General features: G+C 37.6%; 2 protein-coding genes across 3 annotated transcripts; one reads left to right on the plus strand and one right to left on the minus strand.

Moving 5' to 3' along the window:
* The first annotated feature begins 456 nt into the window (after positions 1-456).
* LOC129252859 (conserved oligomeric Golgi complex subunit 1) lies at positions 457-4,402 on the plus strand. Of its 2 annotated transcripts, XM_054890992.1 has the most exons (6): positions 457-649; positions 714-1,396; positions 1,464-2,530; positions 2,593-3,240; positions 3,319-3,378; positions 3,871-3,949. In XM_054890992.1, exons 1-5 carry the CDS (start codon positions 513-515, stop codon positions 3,337-3,339), a joined length of 2,556 nt encoding a protein of 851 aa, XP_054746967.1. In that variant the 5' UTR covers positions 457-512; the 3' UTR covers positions 3,340-3,378; positions 3,871-3,949. The 2 variants fall into 2 exon arrangements, with proteins under 2 accessions (XP_054746967.1, XP_054746966.1); XM_054890991.1 differs by lacking the exon at positions 3,319-3,378 and having other exon boundaries at positions 3,871-4,402.
* A 3,306-nt stretch (positions 4,403-7,708) lies between these two features.
* On the minus strand, positions 7,709-16,327 carry LOC129252993 (uncharacterized). Its single transcript, XM_054891203.1, has 3 exons — positions 16,312-16,327; positions 16,044-16,242; positions 7,709-8,066 (listed from the first exon to the last, which is right to left on the minus strand). Exons 2-3 carry the CDS (start codon positions 16,125-16,127, stop codon positions 7,911-7,913), a joined length of 240 nt encoding a protein of 79 aa, XP_054747178.1. The 5' UTR covers positions 16,128-16,242; positions 16,312-16,327; the 3' UTR covers positions 7,709-7,910.
* Between the last annotated feature and the right edge of the window lie 3,405 nt (positions 16,328-19,732).

Below are 19,732 nucleotides of genomic sequence, written 5' to 3' on the forward strand. Positions count from 1 at the left end.
GAGCGGCGTGAAAAATACTCTGGACTAAAGCATTCACCAACAGCTTCCATTTGATACTCATATTGTACATACACGTCCGAAGGTTACCCGGGTCCACGTTTTGACCTATGTATATCTTTATTCGAATTTTTCTCACCTTTTAAACCTTCCCTAGACCTCCACGAATAATTCAAGACCAAGATAAGATAAATCCGTTCAGCCGTTCTCGAGTTTTAGCGAGACTAACGAACAGCAATTCATTTTTATATATATAGATTTAAAGCGAATATAATTTTCATTCACTAAACAGTCGACTCCAAAGGCCAATATCACTGGCTCTTATTTACACGCGTCGACTGTATTGCAGAAATCTCTCAATCCCCGTTTGGCTAGTAGCCGCCAGATGGCAGGGTAAGCAATCAGCTGTCAGCTGTCAGCGACGTGTCAAGCACTTGTTTTCTTTTCACAATAGAGTTAAGCCACCGTTTGGTGTTTTGTTGAAACAAATATTTGGAAGTAGTTGCAAAGGCATAATGGATGCGGCCAATTTATTGAATCTGGACGTGAACACGCTGTTCGAGCAGCACAGTGTGCCGGAGATCGACATCGTTCACAAGAAAATCCAGTCGGTTGTCGAAAACAAGCGGGAGGAGCTGCGCTTGATGGTTGGGTATGACTTCGCCGAATGCGCGAAAATAACATTTCTTAATATATATTTTGCTTTTTGTGGACAGCGAACGTTATCGCGATTTGCTGCAGGCTGCCGATACTATTGTGGCGATGAAAGACTCCAGTGCGAAGCTTATTGAACAGGTGGAATCCATTACTAAGAATTGTCGCAAACTTAACGAGCAGCAACTGTTGGGCTTCAAGACAAGTGCACCCGAAGACTTGATGCGAAATCGCAATGCAAATAAGCAGCTGAGTAATTACTTCAATACTATGGTGCAGATCAAGCTGTTGACTGCGTTGCCCGAATTAATATGGACGCACATTGATGAGAAGCGTTTCTACACGGCCAGTGAGTTGTTCATTTTTAGCAGGCACATAAGCACGGGGTTGCAGCTGGATGCGAACAACTCATTGATGCAACATCTGCCCGTAGCCAAAAAGCAGTGGGAAATATTAAAACCATTCAATGTGACAATAAAACACCACGTTTTGGCCGCTTTGGAACGCGAAGATCTGAGCATCGATGTGGCCGTCGATTGTTTACTCAGCTTGTTGCTATTAGAAAAGAATACTTTGAACGGAGTTTTTAATTATTTTCTCAATTTGCGCTGCACGGCGTTCCTCAGTTGCTTGAGCGAAACCAAGCAAAGTGGGAATGAAGAGCGAAGACGTGTGAAAGATCGGATATTAGCAAGCTTGCGGATACTAAACAGCACCGTTGATCTGATGGCCAAATGCTTCTTAGGTTTTTTGCATGTTTTTGGAAAACAATACAAAATTTATATTCATTTGTTCAATTTGTTAACTTGCAGAAAATGGCTTGCTGCTGCAAAAGTTGGCTGAGCTCAGAGACCTAAATGCACCGCCTACAATAACGTTAATGCACCAAACTGATGCGCAGTTTTCCTATTTGCTGCCGGAAATAATTTCGAATTTTCGCCCGAAGATCGCTGCACAAACATTGGACGAGACACAGGTGCGTGCTACGCTTGAACAATGGCTGGTGGATACCAGACGCATTGCCAGCACGCAACTGAAGCAACTTTTTGATTTCGTCTCGACAATGAGTACCATCAAAGAACTAAAAACAGAAGCAAATGCCTGCAGAAAACATCTGAATTTCGAGCAAATTGTTACGAAACTGCAGCTCTCGCAAACACTAGACTTCTTCGAGCTAAAATACATACCTCTCATTAACCAGCGCATCCATGACATTATCCACGATAGTTGGGCGAAAGCAATGCAAACCACCTTCGAAGCATTGGAACGCGCACTACCAGATGTTAGTTTGAGCACTTTGGACATTTGGTCGGAAAATGTAAGTGATTTGCCGCCTAGTTTGGAGGTCGCCTTATCCGAGGACCTCAAAGTTAAGAAATTGTTGATGAAAACAAAGGGTTACGATGCAGCCACCATCGCGCTATGTGCCGAATTCGACCGGCAATTGGAAGGCATTGTTTCTGAGATGAATGTGCTGTTGGAGGAGCAGGCGACACGTGCAGAAGATAAGCTTGCGTTGATAGTGTTTTTGCGTGAGACCGCCGAGGCGCAGTTGACACACTTTCTTAGCCGTATAAAGAGCCTGCACCTCCTGCCGACTCAGCGTGGTGAACTCATATTCGTGGCACGTTGCTGTGTGGCACTGGTTGAGTTGTGCCCCAACTTGAAGGTTTGTTTCTGCCAGCGCAGCGGTTGGCGCCAGTGGGTAGGGAATGTGGCCGCAAATAGTGTAGAGCACTGGAATCGAGTATGCCTGTTGCTTGAGGAAGAAACGTTCAAATTTTGGCAACAAATTGTAGTGGGAGTACTGGAAGAAAACAACTGCGAAAATGTGTTTCCTAGTGTTATTACAAACGACAACGTTTTGGAGGAATTCGCGGTAGGTGCAGCGATGGCTTCAAACTTTTACGCTTAAATAAATAACTTTGTTTTTGTTTGCAGAATTGGGAAACTGTTAAGCTAGAGCAAAAAGACGAGCAAGATGCCACCATACACTCCACTTTTCGCATTCCCAACCAACCGCGCATATCACTGCAGTCGTATCTTTTTGCATTGGTGCGCGCGCTAAACTCAATAGTACCACAAACTCTGCCCACAAAAGTGCTGCACTACTACAACCAGCAACTGTTGGCACAAATCCTACAGCACTACGAAAAAATCACGCACGACAAGTCGGCGATCAGCCAAAATATCGCTTTGCAACTGTATTTCGATTTAAAATTTCTGCAAAGCTTATTTGGCATTACGCGTGACGACCGTGCACTGAACGAACAATTCAGCAGTTTACAAAACACCTACAAGGACTTCATTGATCCCTTCGATTTCGAGCTATTCACCGAGCATATCTCGGCAAACATCAAAAGGGCTGTGTCGCGCTTCAATTGTCAATTTGGTGTGTTGGCACCATGGCTGCCGGCGCACATGGCTCCCGTTGGATCTGCGTTGCTAGGACACGACAAGGATCCGAATGTGTTGAGTTTAAGTTCGAGCGGATCAACGTCGCTGTGGTTCCCATTGTTGCCAATTGTAACGCCAGTTCCCGCTGCTGGTGCAGAGCAGAAAAACACTATTGCTCCGGATAATGAAAAGGTAAATCTCAAATTACAGCCTAATCATCAATGCAGTTCCAATATAAACCAAAAAGTGAACTTTCAATTCTTCTTCAAGAATGTTTTCTTTGATTTGTAGCTACACACGCGTAAGCTAAACCTATTTTGGGATTGATAAGTATGTCGTTTCGCTTAGGGCGATATTAGTTGTCTTGTTGGTTACTTTTCTAACAGTTTCATAAAATGTTAATTTCGATCCAAATTACCGCTAACTAGCATAGAGTACCCCTACATAAAATGTCGTATTGTGGAGTGGATTATTTACTACAGTAACGAAAGCTCGCTTCGCTATACAGAATGTAGTATAATCCACTCCATGTGCGTGTGTATGTACATATGTGTATGTGTACGAAAAAACTTGCAACCAAAAACTTAAAATTTTAATGTTTGCGTTTATTTGTGTGCCGAATTGGTCTCATAAATTACCTTTTTTTTAGCGCTGCAACTAATACGTTTTTTATTGATTTTGTCCAGTTTGATCCACTTTGAGTTAATTACTGACGCTTAATTTCTGTATTACCACTAATGTTTTTGTATAACCACAAACATTTATGCTAAATAAAAAGTTCTAACTTCCTCTCTTCTTTACCTCGGAATAATGCGCTCTCAGCCTACGCCAACACGTAAAGTTACTGCAACCACAATAACAACAACGGCGAACACAGGAGGTAAAGGCAAAAGTGATTCCAAAACGAAGTCCGGTGCTGCTTCTTTCTTTGGCGCTATGTCACAGGATTGGTTTCGATAGTAAGCACCCACTGCGGCTGCGGCATCAGACGCTGTTTGCTTTCATTTGGCACTTGTATTCATAATTGAACACGCAAATATGTATTATAGCGTACGGAGGTGTACATACATACACACATAAGTTTAGCCCAAGAGTACGCATTTGCAGAAGAATCGTCGTTAGTCGGTAAATACAAATGTGAAGGGCCAAACGCCAGCATCTCACCCATCACCCCAGCGTACATTTGTATATAAATAATTAATTACTTATAAGCCAGTCGCCTATTTTGACGTTAATTATGTTATTAAGCTAATATGTAATATTTCGTAAGTGTTGCACACCCCGCTGAAGATTGTAATGAAAGCCTAAAACTGAAAATAATGACCACAAATATAAATGCGCTTACATACACACACACACAGGTAAATTTGAATTATTAGTCTGCGACTAAGAGTACATAAATAATCTGCGGAGCAACAGAGCGTATGTTGCTATTACAACAACAATTACAAGCCAGCGTTGCTATTTCGTTTTTTTCTGAGTTCTATTGTAAGATAGCCAGGTCTAGTCGCAAAACGGCTACTAAACACGGAACTCAGCCTAAAATATGCAGTTATAGGTAACTATGAAACACGGCTGGTCATGTAAATTATAAAATATTTATTAACAATAAGAATTTACAAAAATATTGTATGCTTAGTAAAGCTAGCAACCGTAGTCATCTCCAAATTGGTCCATTTGCAACAGAACCCCCATTAACCAACTCTAATTGGATGAAACTTAATTCCTCTTTGCTTTTAACTGCTCTGGTCGCTCTCACCGCAGTCGACTCACATTTGCATAGCAACTGCAGGCGATGCATATGATGCTCGCTGTTAACTGCACTCGCTCTCACAGCAGTCGACTCACACTTGCATAGCAACTGCAGGCGATGCATATGATGTTCGCTGTTAACTACACTCGCTCTGCGAGCAGTCGACTCACATTTGCATAGCAACTGCAAGCGATGCATATGATGTTCGCTGTTAACTACACTCGCACTCCGATCAGTCGACTCACATTTGCATAGCAACTGCAGGCGATGCGTATGATGCTCGCTGTTAACTACACTCGCTCTCCGAGCAGTCGACTCACATTTGCATAGCAACTGCAAGCGATGCATATGATGTTCGCTGTTAACTACACTCGCGAGCAGTCGGCTCACATTCACATTGTAACTGCACGGGATGCTGTAGAGTCATGTGTGTATGATGTTCGCTAGTTGGACAGCGAAGAGCATGTTCGTTTAGGTAGATGACCAGCAGCCATTAACTTGTTCATACGACTACATATAATATTTGGAAAGGAGGCATTCAAATTCTGAAGGAAATTATGCTCCCACATGGCCATAGAGTAATGCCATTTCTCTAGATCTTTCAACAGTGTATTGGTAAAGCCTTATATTATAACTAAGAAGATAACATCGAATGGTCAGGGATTTTTTAAATTTATATTAAGTACGAGAGTTTTTGAAAAGTTCGGGCAAAAATAAAAACTACTTTTTTTATTTTTTGGCTTACATATATACTCTCCTTTTATGCTTATATACCTCGTCCAACGCTGTTCTAGTTTGTTGTATCCTTTCAAATAATAAAATTTGTCCAGGTCTGAAAAATAGCCATTCGTTTCTGCAATTCGCGATTGAAAAAAAAAAAATATTCTTCCCGCCAGCCATTTCTTCAAATTGGGTAACAAATAGTAGTCCGAGGAAGCCAAGTCTGCAGAATGGGGGCGACGTGAAACGAGTTGGAACCGTTTTTCCATTAATTTTGCAACCACAATTGCTGAGACGTGAGCTGGTGCGGTGCGTTGTCCTGATGGCAAAGGAAAATCTCTCGGCTTCCTCGATTCAACCGAATTCAAAATATAAGAAACTAGCAAACCCGGCCCCCTTCGCTGGGCACACTAAAATAGAATAGATATGGTTTAGAACAGAAAATATATGCTTTTCATATTATTTATTTCTTTATTCTTTATTCAAGCGCTTTGGCATTAACAATATTTTTTGTTTTTCTATTTGTTTTTGAGTAAATATAAAATATAAATTGAAAATCAGGAAAAAAGAAGATTGTTTTTAAATTTCAAATCAACGCATATGATCATCCATGAATTTTTCGTTTCAATTTATATGTTTTATTAAGCATTGGAGCTTTTTTAACCATTATCCATTTATATTTTTCAAAAAAAAAAAACGAAAAAAATTTTTTTTCCACGAACACATAATTTCATTCGGATTTCACATTAAATTCTCAAATTTCGTAAGAAATTATTCACTGTTCCAAAATCCACTTTCATTTGATACCCATATTGTACATACACAACCAAAGGTTACCCGGGTCCACGTTTTGACCTATATCTCGAGACCCCAGTCACGTAGCGGCATGAAAAATACTCTGTACTAAGGCATTCACCAACAGCTTCAATTTGATATCCATATTGTACAAACACATTCTAGGCTCCACGTTTTGGTCTCTATCTTGAGACCCTAGTCACGGAGCGGCATGAAAAATACTCTGAACTAAAGCATTCACCAACAGCTTCCATTTGATACCCATATTGTACATACACGTCCGAAGGTTACCCGGGTCCACGTTTTGACCTATATCTCGAGACCCCAGTCACGTAGCGGCATGAAAAATACTTTGTACTAAAGTAGTCACCAACAGCTTTCATTTGATACCCATATTGTACATACACGTCCGAAGGTTACCCGGGTCCACGTTTTGACCTATATCTCGGGACCCTATCTACCAATAGGTATTCAAACTATACGGAAATCATCTTCAATACCTACTTAACAATGTGTGTAAGTTTGGTTTAATTCGGTTCAAAGACACGGCGAGTCCACGTTTTGGCATATATTTCGAGACCCTAGTCATCAATAGGTATGAAAATTACCCCGTATTAAAGCACTTATCAACAGCTTTCATTTGATACCCATATTGTACATATACAACCAAAGGTTACCCGGGTCCACGTTTTGACCTATATCTCGAGACCCCAGTCACAGAGCGGCATGAAAAATACTCTGGACTAAAGCATTCACCAACAGCTTCCATTTGATACCCATATTGTACATACACATCCGAAGGTTACCCGGGTCCACGTTTTGACCTATATCTCGAGCCCTATTTCCAAAATAAAATATAATCCATGTTACTCGTGGATGATGTAGCTTTCGAATGGTGAAAGAATTTTTAAAATCGGTCCAGTAGTTTTTGAGCCTATTCGTAACAAACAAACAAACAAAGTTTTCCTCTTTATAATATTAGTATAGATAAACCGAGCTGGCTCAAACTTGGCGTGTGTTCTTTCACTGTTTTTTTGATGATGAATTCTTTTGGTTTTTAGGTATATTGATTTTTGTTTATATGAAAAAAAAAAAAAATTAAATATAAAAATTTATTGCATGAATTGATTTTCAATTTGAACTACATACTTGCTGAAAATAATAAAACAAAATTCTATACCCATATTGTAATTTTTATTTGCCGTTTTGGGTTTCCTTTGAGCATACTACCATTAATTCGTCCACAGCTGTACATGTCTTTCGCAAGTGTAATAGTTATTAATAATTACTACTCTTTTAAATAAATAAAAAAATACAAATTTTTGATTTTCGTTATTTTGTTATGAAATTAAAAATGTCAGTTGCTTTCTTCCCATACTTTTATGCTTTCAATTCATTTTACTTCGATATGTTTGAGTTTATTGAAATGTCAAATTAACACAAATCATCATTCCACTACGTTTACACACTTACGAACTAAGCATTTTGTTATTCGCTTATAAAATAGGATGGAGGATGAATGATTTTTTATACATATTTTCATGAACTTATTGGAGATGTTTAATGGGATTCGATGGGTTAATTTCACTCGCTGCTACTTCTTGCCCCCTTTTTTGCCACCTCCTCCACCGCCACTTGCTGCTGCTTTCTGCTCTTGCGGCTTTTTTCCACCGCCCTTATCACCTCCAGCACCGCCACCTTTATTTTTGCTTCCACTTTTGTCAGCTCCACCGCCACCACCACCTTTTTTCTGAAAAAGAAAGATGCACCATTGTGTAAATTTCATACATGTATGCATACATACATACACAGATACATATGTACAGTCCGGTTCACTTGATTAAAGGCAATAATTTTAATGGAATAAAATGGTTATTAAAGCAACCGTGACACAAGCGTGTCTGATAATTCCAGTAAATACTTTACTTTGTTCGAAAACAAACATGCGTTAACATATTATTCCATCTAACGGTATTTCACGGCAGTACAACTTCAGCAGTTGTAATATTGTGCTTGATTTATAGGTTCACTTGAATAGAGGCACTAATCAAATAAGAAAAAATAAAAAGAAATAAAGTAAATTTTGTTTTTACATTCATTATTTAAAGCTTAATAAATTACTTCGTAAGAACGTTAATGAATATATTTTTACAAATTCTCCAGATAGCCTAATGAAATTTCAAACCAGGCAGTTTTAATGATTCGAATTAGACTCTCAAATTCCACTCCCTCTTAAACCTTGCGAGTAAGCCACCCGCTAGATTTTCAATAATGCTCAGATCTGGAGAATACGGTGCCAATGTTAAAGTTTCGATGCTTCGAAGTGGAACACAATCCAAGTTTTGACCACACCTGAAATGTGTACAGGTGCATTATCCTGTCGAAAGATCAAATTAAAAGGCCCAAATGTTTAACGAATCGCGGCACAAAAACATTCCAACAGACAGCTGTTACCCGTCATTACTCGTCTACAATTTTCAATTCGAACGCGCCATAATACGAAAATGATCCACATACCATAACACCACCTACACGGCTGTGATGCCGACTTGCGTACCTTTCCTTCTTTCTTAAGTCATAGAAATAGTATTGTAATTATATCTATCCGGCCCATCCAGATTGAACATCTTTTCTTCACTAAATACTAACTGCATTCACCGGTATTGTTATTTGCAACCGAACTCCTTTCCATGTGGTCCCTTGCAAAATCGAAGCGGCCTTCTTTGCGAAATTTATTAAAGGGTGTTTTTTTGTAATTTTTTATGCTTCAGATGTGGCGCTTTTAGCTGCAAATGGCTACTATTTTTGCCATTTCTTTAATTCAGTTGAAAGTGCGGAATTCGATGCAATCTTAAGAGTTTTGCGGGTTTCTTTCGGTGTTAAAGACTTCGGAGTTCTGACTTTGTAGTTCTTACCATAGGAGGCCTTTGTTTCACGTAAAGATCTACAGCATTTGGGCTCCGACCAATCTTTTTGGAAATTTGGCGATTTGAAAAGTCCCACTGAGATCAAGATACCGATTTGTCCTGTTTTGCGATCTGTTCTGAACCTTTCCGCTCTCCCATTATATTACAATTAAGAAGTTTTCGACCAAACGCAATGAATGCTTAAAAAAACGATCCTTTTTCACAACTTACAGCTGCTGAAGTTTTACTGCCACGAAATACCGTTAGATGGAATTATATTTTAATGCATATTTATTTTCAAAGTACAGTCTTCACTGGAATTATCAAAAACCCTTGGATTACTAGATCAACCAACCATTACTACACTAATAACCATTTCCTCCCATAAAAATTGCCTTTATTCACGTGAACCAGCTTGTACGTATGCAGATAGATGCGTATAAACCAAGTATAAAACAATTAGAAGGATCGATTTTTATATATAAATTTGAAATAAATAAAAAAAAATACAAAAATTGACAGGTAGAGTGAAGTATGAATTCTGTGATTTTATTGCGTTTGTTTTAAAAGTTCGGTACGAATATGCCATATTAATATAGATGCATACAAAATATGTTGTTTACAAGTCTTATCGACTGGTCAGAAGGCTCCGATGATGATCGCAAAATAAGCAGTTCACGGGCGTATTTTTCTGCAGGACAGACTAGCAAGTACAGCACTCAGACACAATGAAGTCCAATGTTCTCCCGAGTGCACATTCCCTTTTTAATTTTCTTGAAATCTATTAGATCTTGTGGTGCCAAGAAGCCAAGGTGGTCGCTTCTTAACAAATCAGTGCCAAAGACCTCAAGCCTGATTCGAGCGTAGGCGGGCAGGCGCACAAGAAGTGGTCTGCCGTCTCATCCTCCTCTTCACAAGCTGGGCAGAGTACACTGTCTGAGATGCCTACCTTTTCCACATGCTTTGCCCACAAAAAGTGGCCCGTCATCAATCCAACCAGCTTTCTGCAGTCACCTTTGCTTAATGACCGAACGATTTATGACAGTCGGTCGGACATGACAGGTAACATCAGTTTTGTCCATCTGCAGCCTCTCTCAGCCTGCCAAGTTCGCTTGTGGGTTAGAGTCCCCGGTTTGCTAAACGTGGCTTTGATGGCTGCAGAAGAGGGTGGCAGAACGGGCTCCGGGCCAAGGAAGTTGGCCTCACCAAGTGGTGGTAGACTAACCAGAGCATCTAATGGCGGTCCTGAAGTAGTCGGAAAAGCTCCGATGCAACAGATGGCCATAGTGCGTTGTAGTCTCGATAAGGTCCTCCTGACTCCCACGAGAGCGAGTGTACTCATCCTGACTACTGATGCATGGTCTTATTATAGCTGTGTAGATCCATAGGACCTTGCTATGAGAAATACCCCACGTTTTCCCAAAAACACCCTTGCACTGCCAGAAGGCTGCCGGTGCTTTGGATGTCTTTGTTTCAACGTGTGACTTCCAAAGGAATTTACTATCGAGCATTACTCCAAGATATTTAATTTCTTTGGATAGCTGGATTTTGACTCTTACTTTCACGGGTGTACAAAACGCGCAAAATCCAAAATCCCAAACTCGCAGCTTCCACAAGCGCCACCAAGTTCTGAAATGTCGGCTACCTGCATCGCGATTTAAGTAACTTTGCAAAAAAAATTAATCAGCAAAAATACTGAACAAGTTTTCGCGCTATTAAGGGGTCCCGGTGGTCTAGAGCTCGAAAATTTAGAGTATTTTTAGGATTTTTTTACAATTAAAAAATGAAAAACGATATTTAAATTTTGTAGGCTTTGTATTTAGCTTCTTAAAATTTAAAAATTTTTTTTTGCTTTTTTAAAATTGTTTTTTTTTAATTTTAATAATTTAAAAAATCTTGCTGAAGTTGACACTCCCGAAAAATTGGATCTGGACGGTGTTGTCCATTTTGGCTCTTCTATTAATCTGAAACACAAAAACTAAAAAAAATTATTAATCAGTATGACCGTAGCTATGCCACGTACTAGAATAAAAAAAAAAAAACAAAAAAAAAATTTGACAAAATGGCGCGCTTTTAAATTTGACACTCGAAAAATCGGAGTTTTTTTCAGTTTTTTAATAAAAAAATACGAAATAATTGAAATAATAATATGATGATTCTAGTACAGGCGATAGCCACTGATGTTGTGAATAACATATTAAAATTTCCGGCGATTCGGCTGAATAGTTTTTTTTTGGACAACATTAGGCCGAAAAAAGTCGTTGCGAGATAAATGAGTTTAAAGTTTGAGGTGCAGGAGCGCGCGGATCGCTCTTTACCTAGTCAATGGGCTGTAGAAGCTATAATATTGGGTATTTCCGCATGGAAATTTTGCAGTATACTTTCGAAATATCGAAAAAACAAAAACTCGATTTTTTGAAATTTCTAGACCACTGGGTCGCCTTAAATAAAATCACTCAAAAAACTAATAGAGACAGTAAACTTAGAAACAAATAACCACTTCACGTTTCAGCTGTTTCATGTTGCTGAAAAACAGTTGACAGCTGAGTTCAGTGTTGCAAATCGTACGTTCACATACACACTGCTGTAAGCCTCTAAAGGCATGAACACAATGCAGGCGTCAAACAAATGCTTGCCAGCATCATCAGAAGCAAACCAAATACATAGCGCAAGTGGAACAAATCATTATGAAGCCGTAGTAAGTCAATTGCCACAAAAGCAAAAAAAAATTGGCAAAAATATGCACAGATTTAAACAACGAAATAGAAAATTATTCCTGCATTGGAAACTAAAATATGGATTTTCAAAAATAGGTGTGAGGCGTGGCTCCAACTTGCTAAAACACTGTCTGTGTACGCAAGGAAGGATGTTCTCTCATTATTGACAGAAAATAATAATAATAAAAAATAATAATAAGAGACACCGTCCACAGAAATTGTTTGCCCTCGACGATTTAAAAAAAAATATGGTCCTATTATTTCATTGCTTGCGTGAAGTGGCTGTTGATGTTTTAACCACTCCAAGACTGTCTTGCAACAATTTTTAGGCAATTGTAATCGTTAGGCTTAAGGGCTTGCTCAACTTTAATTTTGCACCCAGAACTTTCGCACCCATGAGCGAATCAAATCTTCACTTGGGGGGGATCACGTAAACGTTAAATATTCTGAACAAAATCTATGACGAGCAGTAGCACACGAGCCTTGAAATGCGTTGCTCATCCGGCTGCGATGTCGTGCCTAAGTAACCTGCACGAATAACGAAGCTCACGCGTTAGGATGAAACTTTAAGTTTAAAAACTAACTCTGCCATTGGCCACTCTGTATAAGAACTAACATCGCTGTTCTGACTTTTCTAACCTGGATAAAAGAAGGGAAGCAAATAGGTCTGGTAGTAAACGAGGACAAGACGAAATACCTTCGCGCGCTTTGTTAGACTCGGTGGTGCGTTTATCGCACCAATTAAGAAGAAAAAGTACATAGATATGTAGATCAACCATTGTTTGTATTTATAGATATTGTACTAATTGAATCGAAATACTTTTTTCGCAAAAGATTTACGATTTTTTACAGTCTTTAATTTGCTGTTATTAGATCGGTACATTAGGGTGGTAGCAACTGAGATATGGTGGGTAGGTACCACAACGGAGCGCCTGTGATCAATGAGCTTTTTCAGGAAAAGCCCACTCCTTGAGACAAAAAAATTGGTGTATCACACTTTAAAATCCGACAATAAATGCCGAAGATATGAAGAAAAATGCAATTGGGCGACATCTAGGGTTGCCAGAAAAAAATTTTTTTTTAATGTTTTTCAAAAACACTTCATATGAGGGGAGGTATGGGCGACTTTTTCTTGGTGATACGCTCTAATGTACATGTATAGGGTTATTCAATAGGTGCGCTTCAACTTTTTTCCGATAGGGAGGGCGAACGACGCAATATTTTTTATTTTTCGCTTGTCATTTGTAAACTTCATTAGTATACATTTCATCATGGAACGCTACACACTTGAGCAACGATTGCAAATCGTGCAAATTTTTTATGAAAATAATCGTTCTGTTGCTGCTACTTTAAGAGCATTACGGTCATTTTACGGTCCATTTAACAAGCCGTCCCGTTAGGGTTATGTGAAGTCATTGGTCTACAGTAATAAGCCGGCGACGATTTTTGAGCGGTAAAGTATGTAATTTTTCTAGTTTTGTTTTGTATTGTCATTGTAATGAAGAGCTGCCTTGAGAAGAATTAAATAATAATAATAATACCAAAGTATTATCTCCATAGGATAAAACTTTGGTGTCCCCACACCCTAATCTAATTTAGACAAATAAACGAAATTTTGCACAGTTGTTAATAAACTTCATAGCCATTGAGCGGCCGCCGAGGCGAATGGGTTGGTGTGTGATTACCATCCGGGGCTCAGAGAGAACGTAGGTTCGAATCTCAGTGAAACACCAAATGAAGAAAAAGGGGTTTCCAATAGCGGTCGCCCCTCGGCAGGCAATGGCAAACCTCCGAGTGTATTTGTGTCATGAAAAAGCTGCTCATAAAAATATCTGCCATTCGGAGTCGGATTGAAACTGTAGGTCCCTCCATTTGTGGAACAACATCAAGACGCACGCCACAAATAGGAGGAGGAGCACGGCCAAATACCCAAAAAGGATGTACGCGCCAATATATAAAGTTTTGTACATATGTATATAAATATATACAAGGTGAAGCTCAAAATTAACACGACAAAAAATATTTTTGATGGCACCATCTTTTTAATGAGTTAGTGCGTTGGAAATAACATCCCTAGCTGACTTCTAGTGAAAGTTTGGTGACATTCGGTTCAGTGGAAGCGAAGTTATTGCGTCTAAAGTGTCAGTATGTTTGTGTCATCGGTACAAAAATGAGTTTCGAACAAAGAATTAATATAAAATTTTGTTTTAAAATAGGTGAAACGTTTACCGAAACATTTGAATTGATGAAACAACTTTAAAGGGATGATTGTCTATTTCGTGCCAGAGTTCATGAGTGGTTTTCACGTGAAATTCACGAGTTCCAGAGCAAGAAACCATAAAATGAAATACAGATATTAGACCCATCCCGCACCTCCATAAGTGGGAACAATATTCGCCTTTATCAAGTTTTAATTGTGTGCTTGCTTTGTGGTTGCATATTTGATTAATAAATAAATAAATCAATAAATATTTAAGCTGTTTTCGGACTTAAATATGGAAGACGTAAAATATGATTTGTATTTTTTTGCTTCTTATTTTAGGCTTTGTACAGTTAGTAACAGAAGTAAGTATACACCGGACACGCTTTCAATTTTCCCCAATCGATTCCTTCAAACAACCTAAGTTATAACAAAATTGTGTTTTATTTACATGAATGAAATACAAAAGCCATATTTGATCCAAATAATGACAAAATTTTAAAAAGGAAGAAAATTATAGCTTTTTATATTAATCTTTATAAAAATTCATGTCTCAAAAGTAAGTATACAGTTCATCATATTATTAATTTGTGAAATCAAAAACATAATTAAAATCACATCCTAGTATTTGGTAGGATAACCCTTGGACTTTATCAAGTCTCCAACTCCATTCGCAGCCATACATCCCCAAACCATCACAGAGCCCCCTCCATGCTTCACAGTGCCGGTCATATTGTTTGGATCCAATTCCATATTAACTTTTCTCCAAACTTTTTCAGATCCACAGATACTGAACTTACACTCATCAGAAAATATGACTTGGTTCCAAAACGTTTGGTCATATTTTTATGAACTTTTGCGAATGAAATCCGTTTCCACCGATTGACACTACTCACAAAGGGCTTTTTTTAACATTGCGCCCATGATAACCAGCACTATGCAAAACCCGGCGAATAGTTTGGGTGCTAAATTGTTTTCCAGTCTCATTTTCAACTTCAGATTTCAATTTGGGGGCACTTATTTTGGGGTTTGTCCTGATTTTCCGTACGACTAAGCTTTTTCCTCTGGGACTTAAGAGCGGCGGACGTCCACATCGCTCTTTATTAGTGGTGCTTCCTGCACTTTTATATTTGTTCACAAGCTTTTGAACTGTAGCAAAACTCTTATCTATCAGACGACCGATTTCTCGCAATGATTTACATATGTTCCTTGTTGATTATAAAATAATCAGTTTTTTTAAATCCTCAGAAAGCTCTTTTCCTCTTGTTGCCATTACTAAAAATATCGCAAAAATTAATACAAAACGTACTTCCCTAAATTTTTATACTCACTTTAATTATTTCCTTTTAATACCTTTAACTTTTTTAATCAACACGTAAAAATAAATGTTTTGCTAACTGAACAATCGTTTGCTGTATACTAACTTTTGTGACAGAAATTTCGCTGGCATCAAAGACAAAGCAAAGCGTGGACAACGGTACCCAAAATTTACAGCTAAATTAAGGCGCATTTGAAAGCTTATCCCAGTACACAATTACCATGTGTAAAATATTTTGATTACATATTAAGGAAGGCGTTAGCGTCAAACAATTCCATAAATTAGGCTCCTGTATACTTATTTATGTTACTAACTGTATGACTCTGAAGCAGAGTTTCAATTAAGTGTTTATATGGCCGACCATCCGGATTAGTTTAATAGATAAGTACCTTAAAAAAATATTTTAATTTGGACAAATGCTATAATTAGTATTTTTGTGGCGAGAGTGAAATGTAGCTTCGACTGTACAGCCTGTGATGGCGGAAGTTAGGGAGCAAATAATTTATTCAATCAAATATTTTTTGCACTGCCGATCTACTTACGATCACAATAATTACTTCGCTTGCATAACACAAATTTTGCTTACATTTCCGCCGGTACCACCACCGCCGCTACCACCACCACTTCCTCCACCTCCGCCTCCCCCACCGCCACCTTTATTTTTGCCCATAACTACTGTTTCCTGTTTTCCTTTTTATTATTAACAATTCACAAGTAATCGCAGGGCGCGATTTTCGTTAAACCCTTCGATAGATGTTGTTGACGCCACCGCTCTGAAACCGTAACTAAAGTAAAAATAGAATTAGTAAAATTTTCATAAATATTTTCAAGCGCAAGTGCCCAGCGAAAAATACCAAATAGAAAGGCAAAAAGTGAACTATGCGATAGAAAACTTAAGAATAATGCAGCGGAGAATGCAAACGCAACAGACTATAAGCACCTAAAACCGAAAAGTGTTGAGAAAAAAACAATAAAATAACAAGAATATCTGCCGTCTATGATGAAATGCACAATAATCGTTTCCCATGACATTGCTACAGCCAAGGCCGTGGTCGTGATTTGCCGAATGCCGCGCCAACGACATTAAATAGCTCTGAATGAGTGTACGAAAACAAAAGTGCAATTGCATTTGCTTCCGCCACCTTCGCTGTCCTCTGCTGCTCGCTATTGATGAACGTCACTTTTCGGATTATTGCAGAAGTGCGCCAAGTGCCATTGCGACGCATTGAAGAGTGGCCGCGTGCCTCGCATGGGACAATGTATCCAAGCATACGGACTGATACATGTTCGTGCATGCAACAGGAGAAAGATATAATAATGAAGTGAAACACGTCTTCTTCTTCAAAGCACTTTATTTCAACTCTCAGTTTAACAAAAACTCTTCTTAACCTAAAGCTTAACTAATATTTAACATTTATGAGAATCGGAGAAAGTATGTTGAGTGTATGTTGAGTGCGTGAGTAAGCGTGCGGGTGTAGAGTGTGAGAAAGTATGTAAAACAGTTAGCATAAGTAATTAAATATAAGAGTAAGATTAAGTTAGAATTAAGAGTAGGTATAATATAGGAATAGGTATATACGTATATAGGGTGATCATGTAGCTCCTCCACCCTTAAGTTATTTGTGTCCTCGCAAATATCTATTTTAGTTTGTTTTTAATTGTTGAAAGTAGTATGGTTAAGTTATAATGAAATTAATTAACATTTTCAGTGCTCAAGTTGTATTTTCGTTTAAATTGGCTTTTATAATATTTTATTTTTCTATTATTTGAAGAATCCACAACATAGTTACCTTGGCGATCATATTTTTCGAGTTTCTTATATTTAGGTTTTGTTTTCGCAATTTGCCTATTAAGAACAATGTTTTCTATTTGTTTTGGCTCAGCTTTTCTATCTTTATTCAACTTATTTATTCTTTTGATTTTTTGTTGTTCATATTCTTTGCATAATTTACTTATCTCTTCTTTATCATAGTTTTTTATTATAAAATCAATTGGTCGCCTTTTTGTTGTAGAATGAACTGTTCTATTGTAAGCATTAAAGATTTTAAAAAGTTTCTCGTCTAAGTCTAAAGTTTTTCTAGTGGTGTCAGCTTCTAATATCCGTAAATGTTCATTAAGCGTACCATGTAAGCGTTCAATGTCAGAATTACCTGTCTTAAGGTAAGGCGTGGTTACGTGTGGCTCAATATTTTCTTCACTTAAAAATAATTTAACGGCGCTATGTAGTATACAACGCTCGTTATCGAAGATGAGTTTATTCATTTTCCCTAAAAATAAAATTCGTTGTTTTAAAGCTGCTAGAATCGCAATCCAATTTCTATCATTTAATTTATGAAATGTTGCATATTTCGAGAATTTGTCTATAGTGGTTAAATACATTTTATTTCTGCAAGGGTACCAAATATCTATGTGAACTATGTCATTAAAGTGTGTAGGGGTTTCTGTAATTTGATAAGGAAGTTTTAGGGGGTTTCTATCGTGCTTGGCTATAGCGCAAATCGAACAATTGTTAATATAGAGTGTTATCATTTTATAAAGCTTCGGGTAAAAATATTTATTCTTCAGCTCTAAAAATACTTCCTGTATACCTCTGTGATTATTTCGAATATGTTCTTTTTCTATTATTGTTAACATGTCATTTTTATCCGTAACTTCTATTAAAACAACGTTTGATTTGTACAAAGTAAGATTATTATTCTCAAAAAAATTTACGTATATATACTGGAACTTTATAAATAGTTCACTATCATCACAAAAAATGCACATAATTCCCTTGTTTATCAAGACTTTTTCCATGATATCTTTTAAATTCGAGTTTTTCGTTACTACTATATGAGTCTGACACTTTTTGTTAACGATTTTTATAAAAAACTGTTCACTTTGACCGTAACTGAGATATATCTGATTTTTGTAATAATTAATGCTTTTTTCTGTTATAAATATATATTTTAAATTATCCTCAAGAGCACTGTGTGCTGTTTCTATAGACATTGAATCCAAATTATCACACTTTTCATTATCAATTTCTATTTTACTGCCTTCAATATTATTGTACAAATTAGCTACTTCACTATTTTTATTATACTGCTCAAAATATCTGCTTAATGTATCTGCAACGTTATTATCTTTTCCCTTAATATACGTTATTTCAAAATCGTATTCATTCAGAAGTATTTTCCATCTTTGTAATTTCATATTAGGCTCCTTTAGATTGTGAAGCCAAATAAGCGGTTTATGATCCGTTTGGATGATGAACTTTCGTCCATATAAATAAGTTCTAAAATGCTTTACAGCCCATACCATAGCCAGAGCTTCTTTCTCTATAGTGGAATATCTTATCTCATGATCACATAAAGTGCGAGATGCATAGCATATAGGGTGATTTTTTTGGCTTAGTACCGCGCCAATAGCGAACTGAGATGCATCAGTTGTAAGCACAAATTTTTTACCAAAGTCTGGTGGCTGTAAGACAGGTTCATTGGTAATTAGAGTTTTTAATGTATTAAAAGCTTTTAAAAAAATCTATATTTTTAAAATCCAATATTGCGTTTGCCTTCAGAAATCGAACCATTGGGTAAGCTACTTTTGCGTAGTCCGGTATAAATTTCCTATAATATCCTGTCATACCAAGGAATTGTTTTATTTCTTTTACACTAGTTGGGGGTTTCATATTATTAATCGCCGTTATTTTCGAAGGATCCGGTTTTATACCGTCTTCAGATACAATGTGTCCCAGAAATTTTGTTGTGAAGTCAGCAAATTGACATTTGTTAAATTGAATTTTTAAATTCGACGCTCGTAGAGTATTAAATATTTTCTTAATTGAGACTATATGCTCGTCAAAACTAGTTGAAAATATAAGTATGTCGTCTAAGTAAACAACACAAATTTTATTTATATATTCCCTTAAAACATAATTAATTAACCCCTGAAAGGTGGCAGGTGCTGTCTTAAGGCCAAAGGGCATACGGGTGAATTCATAATGGCCATCTGCCGTTGAGAAAGCCGTTTTTGCTCTATCATTAGGGTGTACTTCAATTTGGTGAAATCCCTTTGCTAGGTCAATTGTGCTGAAGTAGCAACATTTTCCCAATTTGTCGAATATGTCTTGCATATTCGGAATCGGGAACTTATCATCGACTGTTTGATCATTGAGCTTCCGGTAATCAATGACAACTCGCCATTGCGGTGCCCCATCTCTATTCGCCTTTTTGGGTACAACCCATAAAGGTGAATTATATGGGCTATTACTTGGTACAATTATTTTTTGAGCTA

This window comes from Anastrepha obliqua, chromosome 1 (genome assembly GCF_027943255.1).
Source record: "Anastrepha obliqua isolate idAnaObli1 chromosome 1, idAnaObli1_1.0, whole genome shotgun sequence".
NCBI lineage: Eukaryota > Metazoa > Arthropoda > Insecta > Diptera > Tephritidae > Anastrepha > Anastrepha obliqua.

Bases quoted from the DNA above. Each gene is read 5' to 3' on its own strand.
- LOC129252859 (XM_054890991.1), top strand. From the start codon at position 513: ATGGATGCGGCCAATTTATTGAATCTGGACGTGAACACGCTGTTCGAG. The intron at 650-713 runs GTATGACTTCGC...TTTTGTGGACAG, and splicing joins GAGCTGCGCTTGATGGTTGG to CGAACGTTATCGCGATTTGC. The intron at 2,531-2,592 runs GTAGGTGCAGCG...TTTTGTTTGCAG, and splicing joins ACGTTTTGGAGGAATTCGCG to AATTGGGAAACTGTTAAGCT.
- LOC129252993 (XM_054891203.1), bottom strand. From the start codon at position 16,127: ATGGGCAAAAATAAAGGTGGCGGTGGGGGAGGCGGAGGTGGAGGAAGT. The intron at 8,067-16,043 runs GTAAGCAAAATT...TTTCTTTTTCAG, and splicing joins GTGGTGGTACCGGCGGAAAT to AAAAAAGGTGGTGGTGGCGG.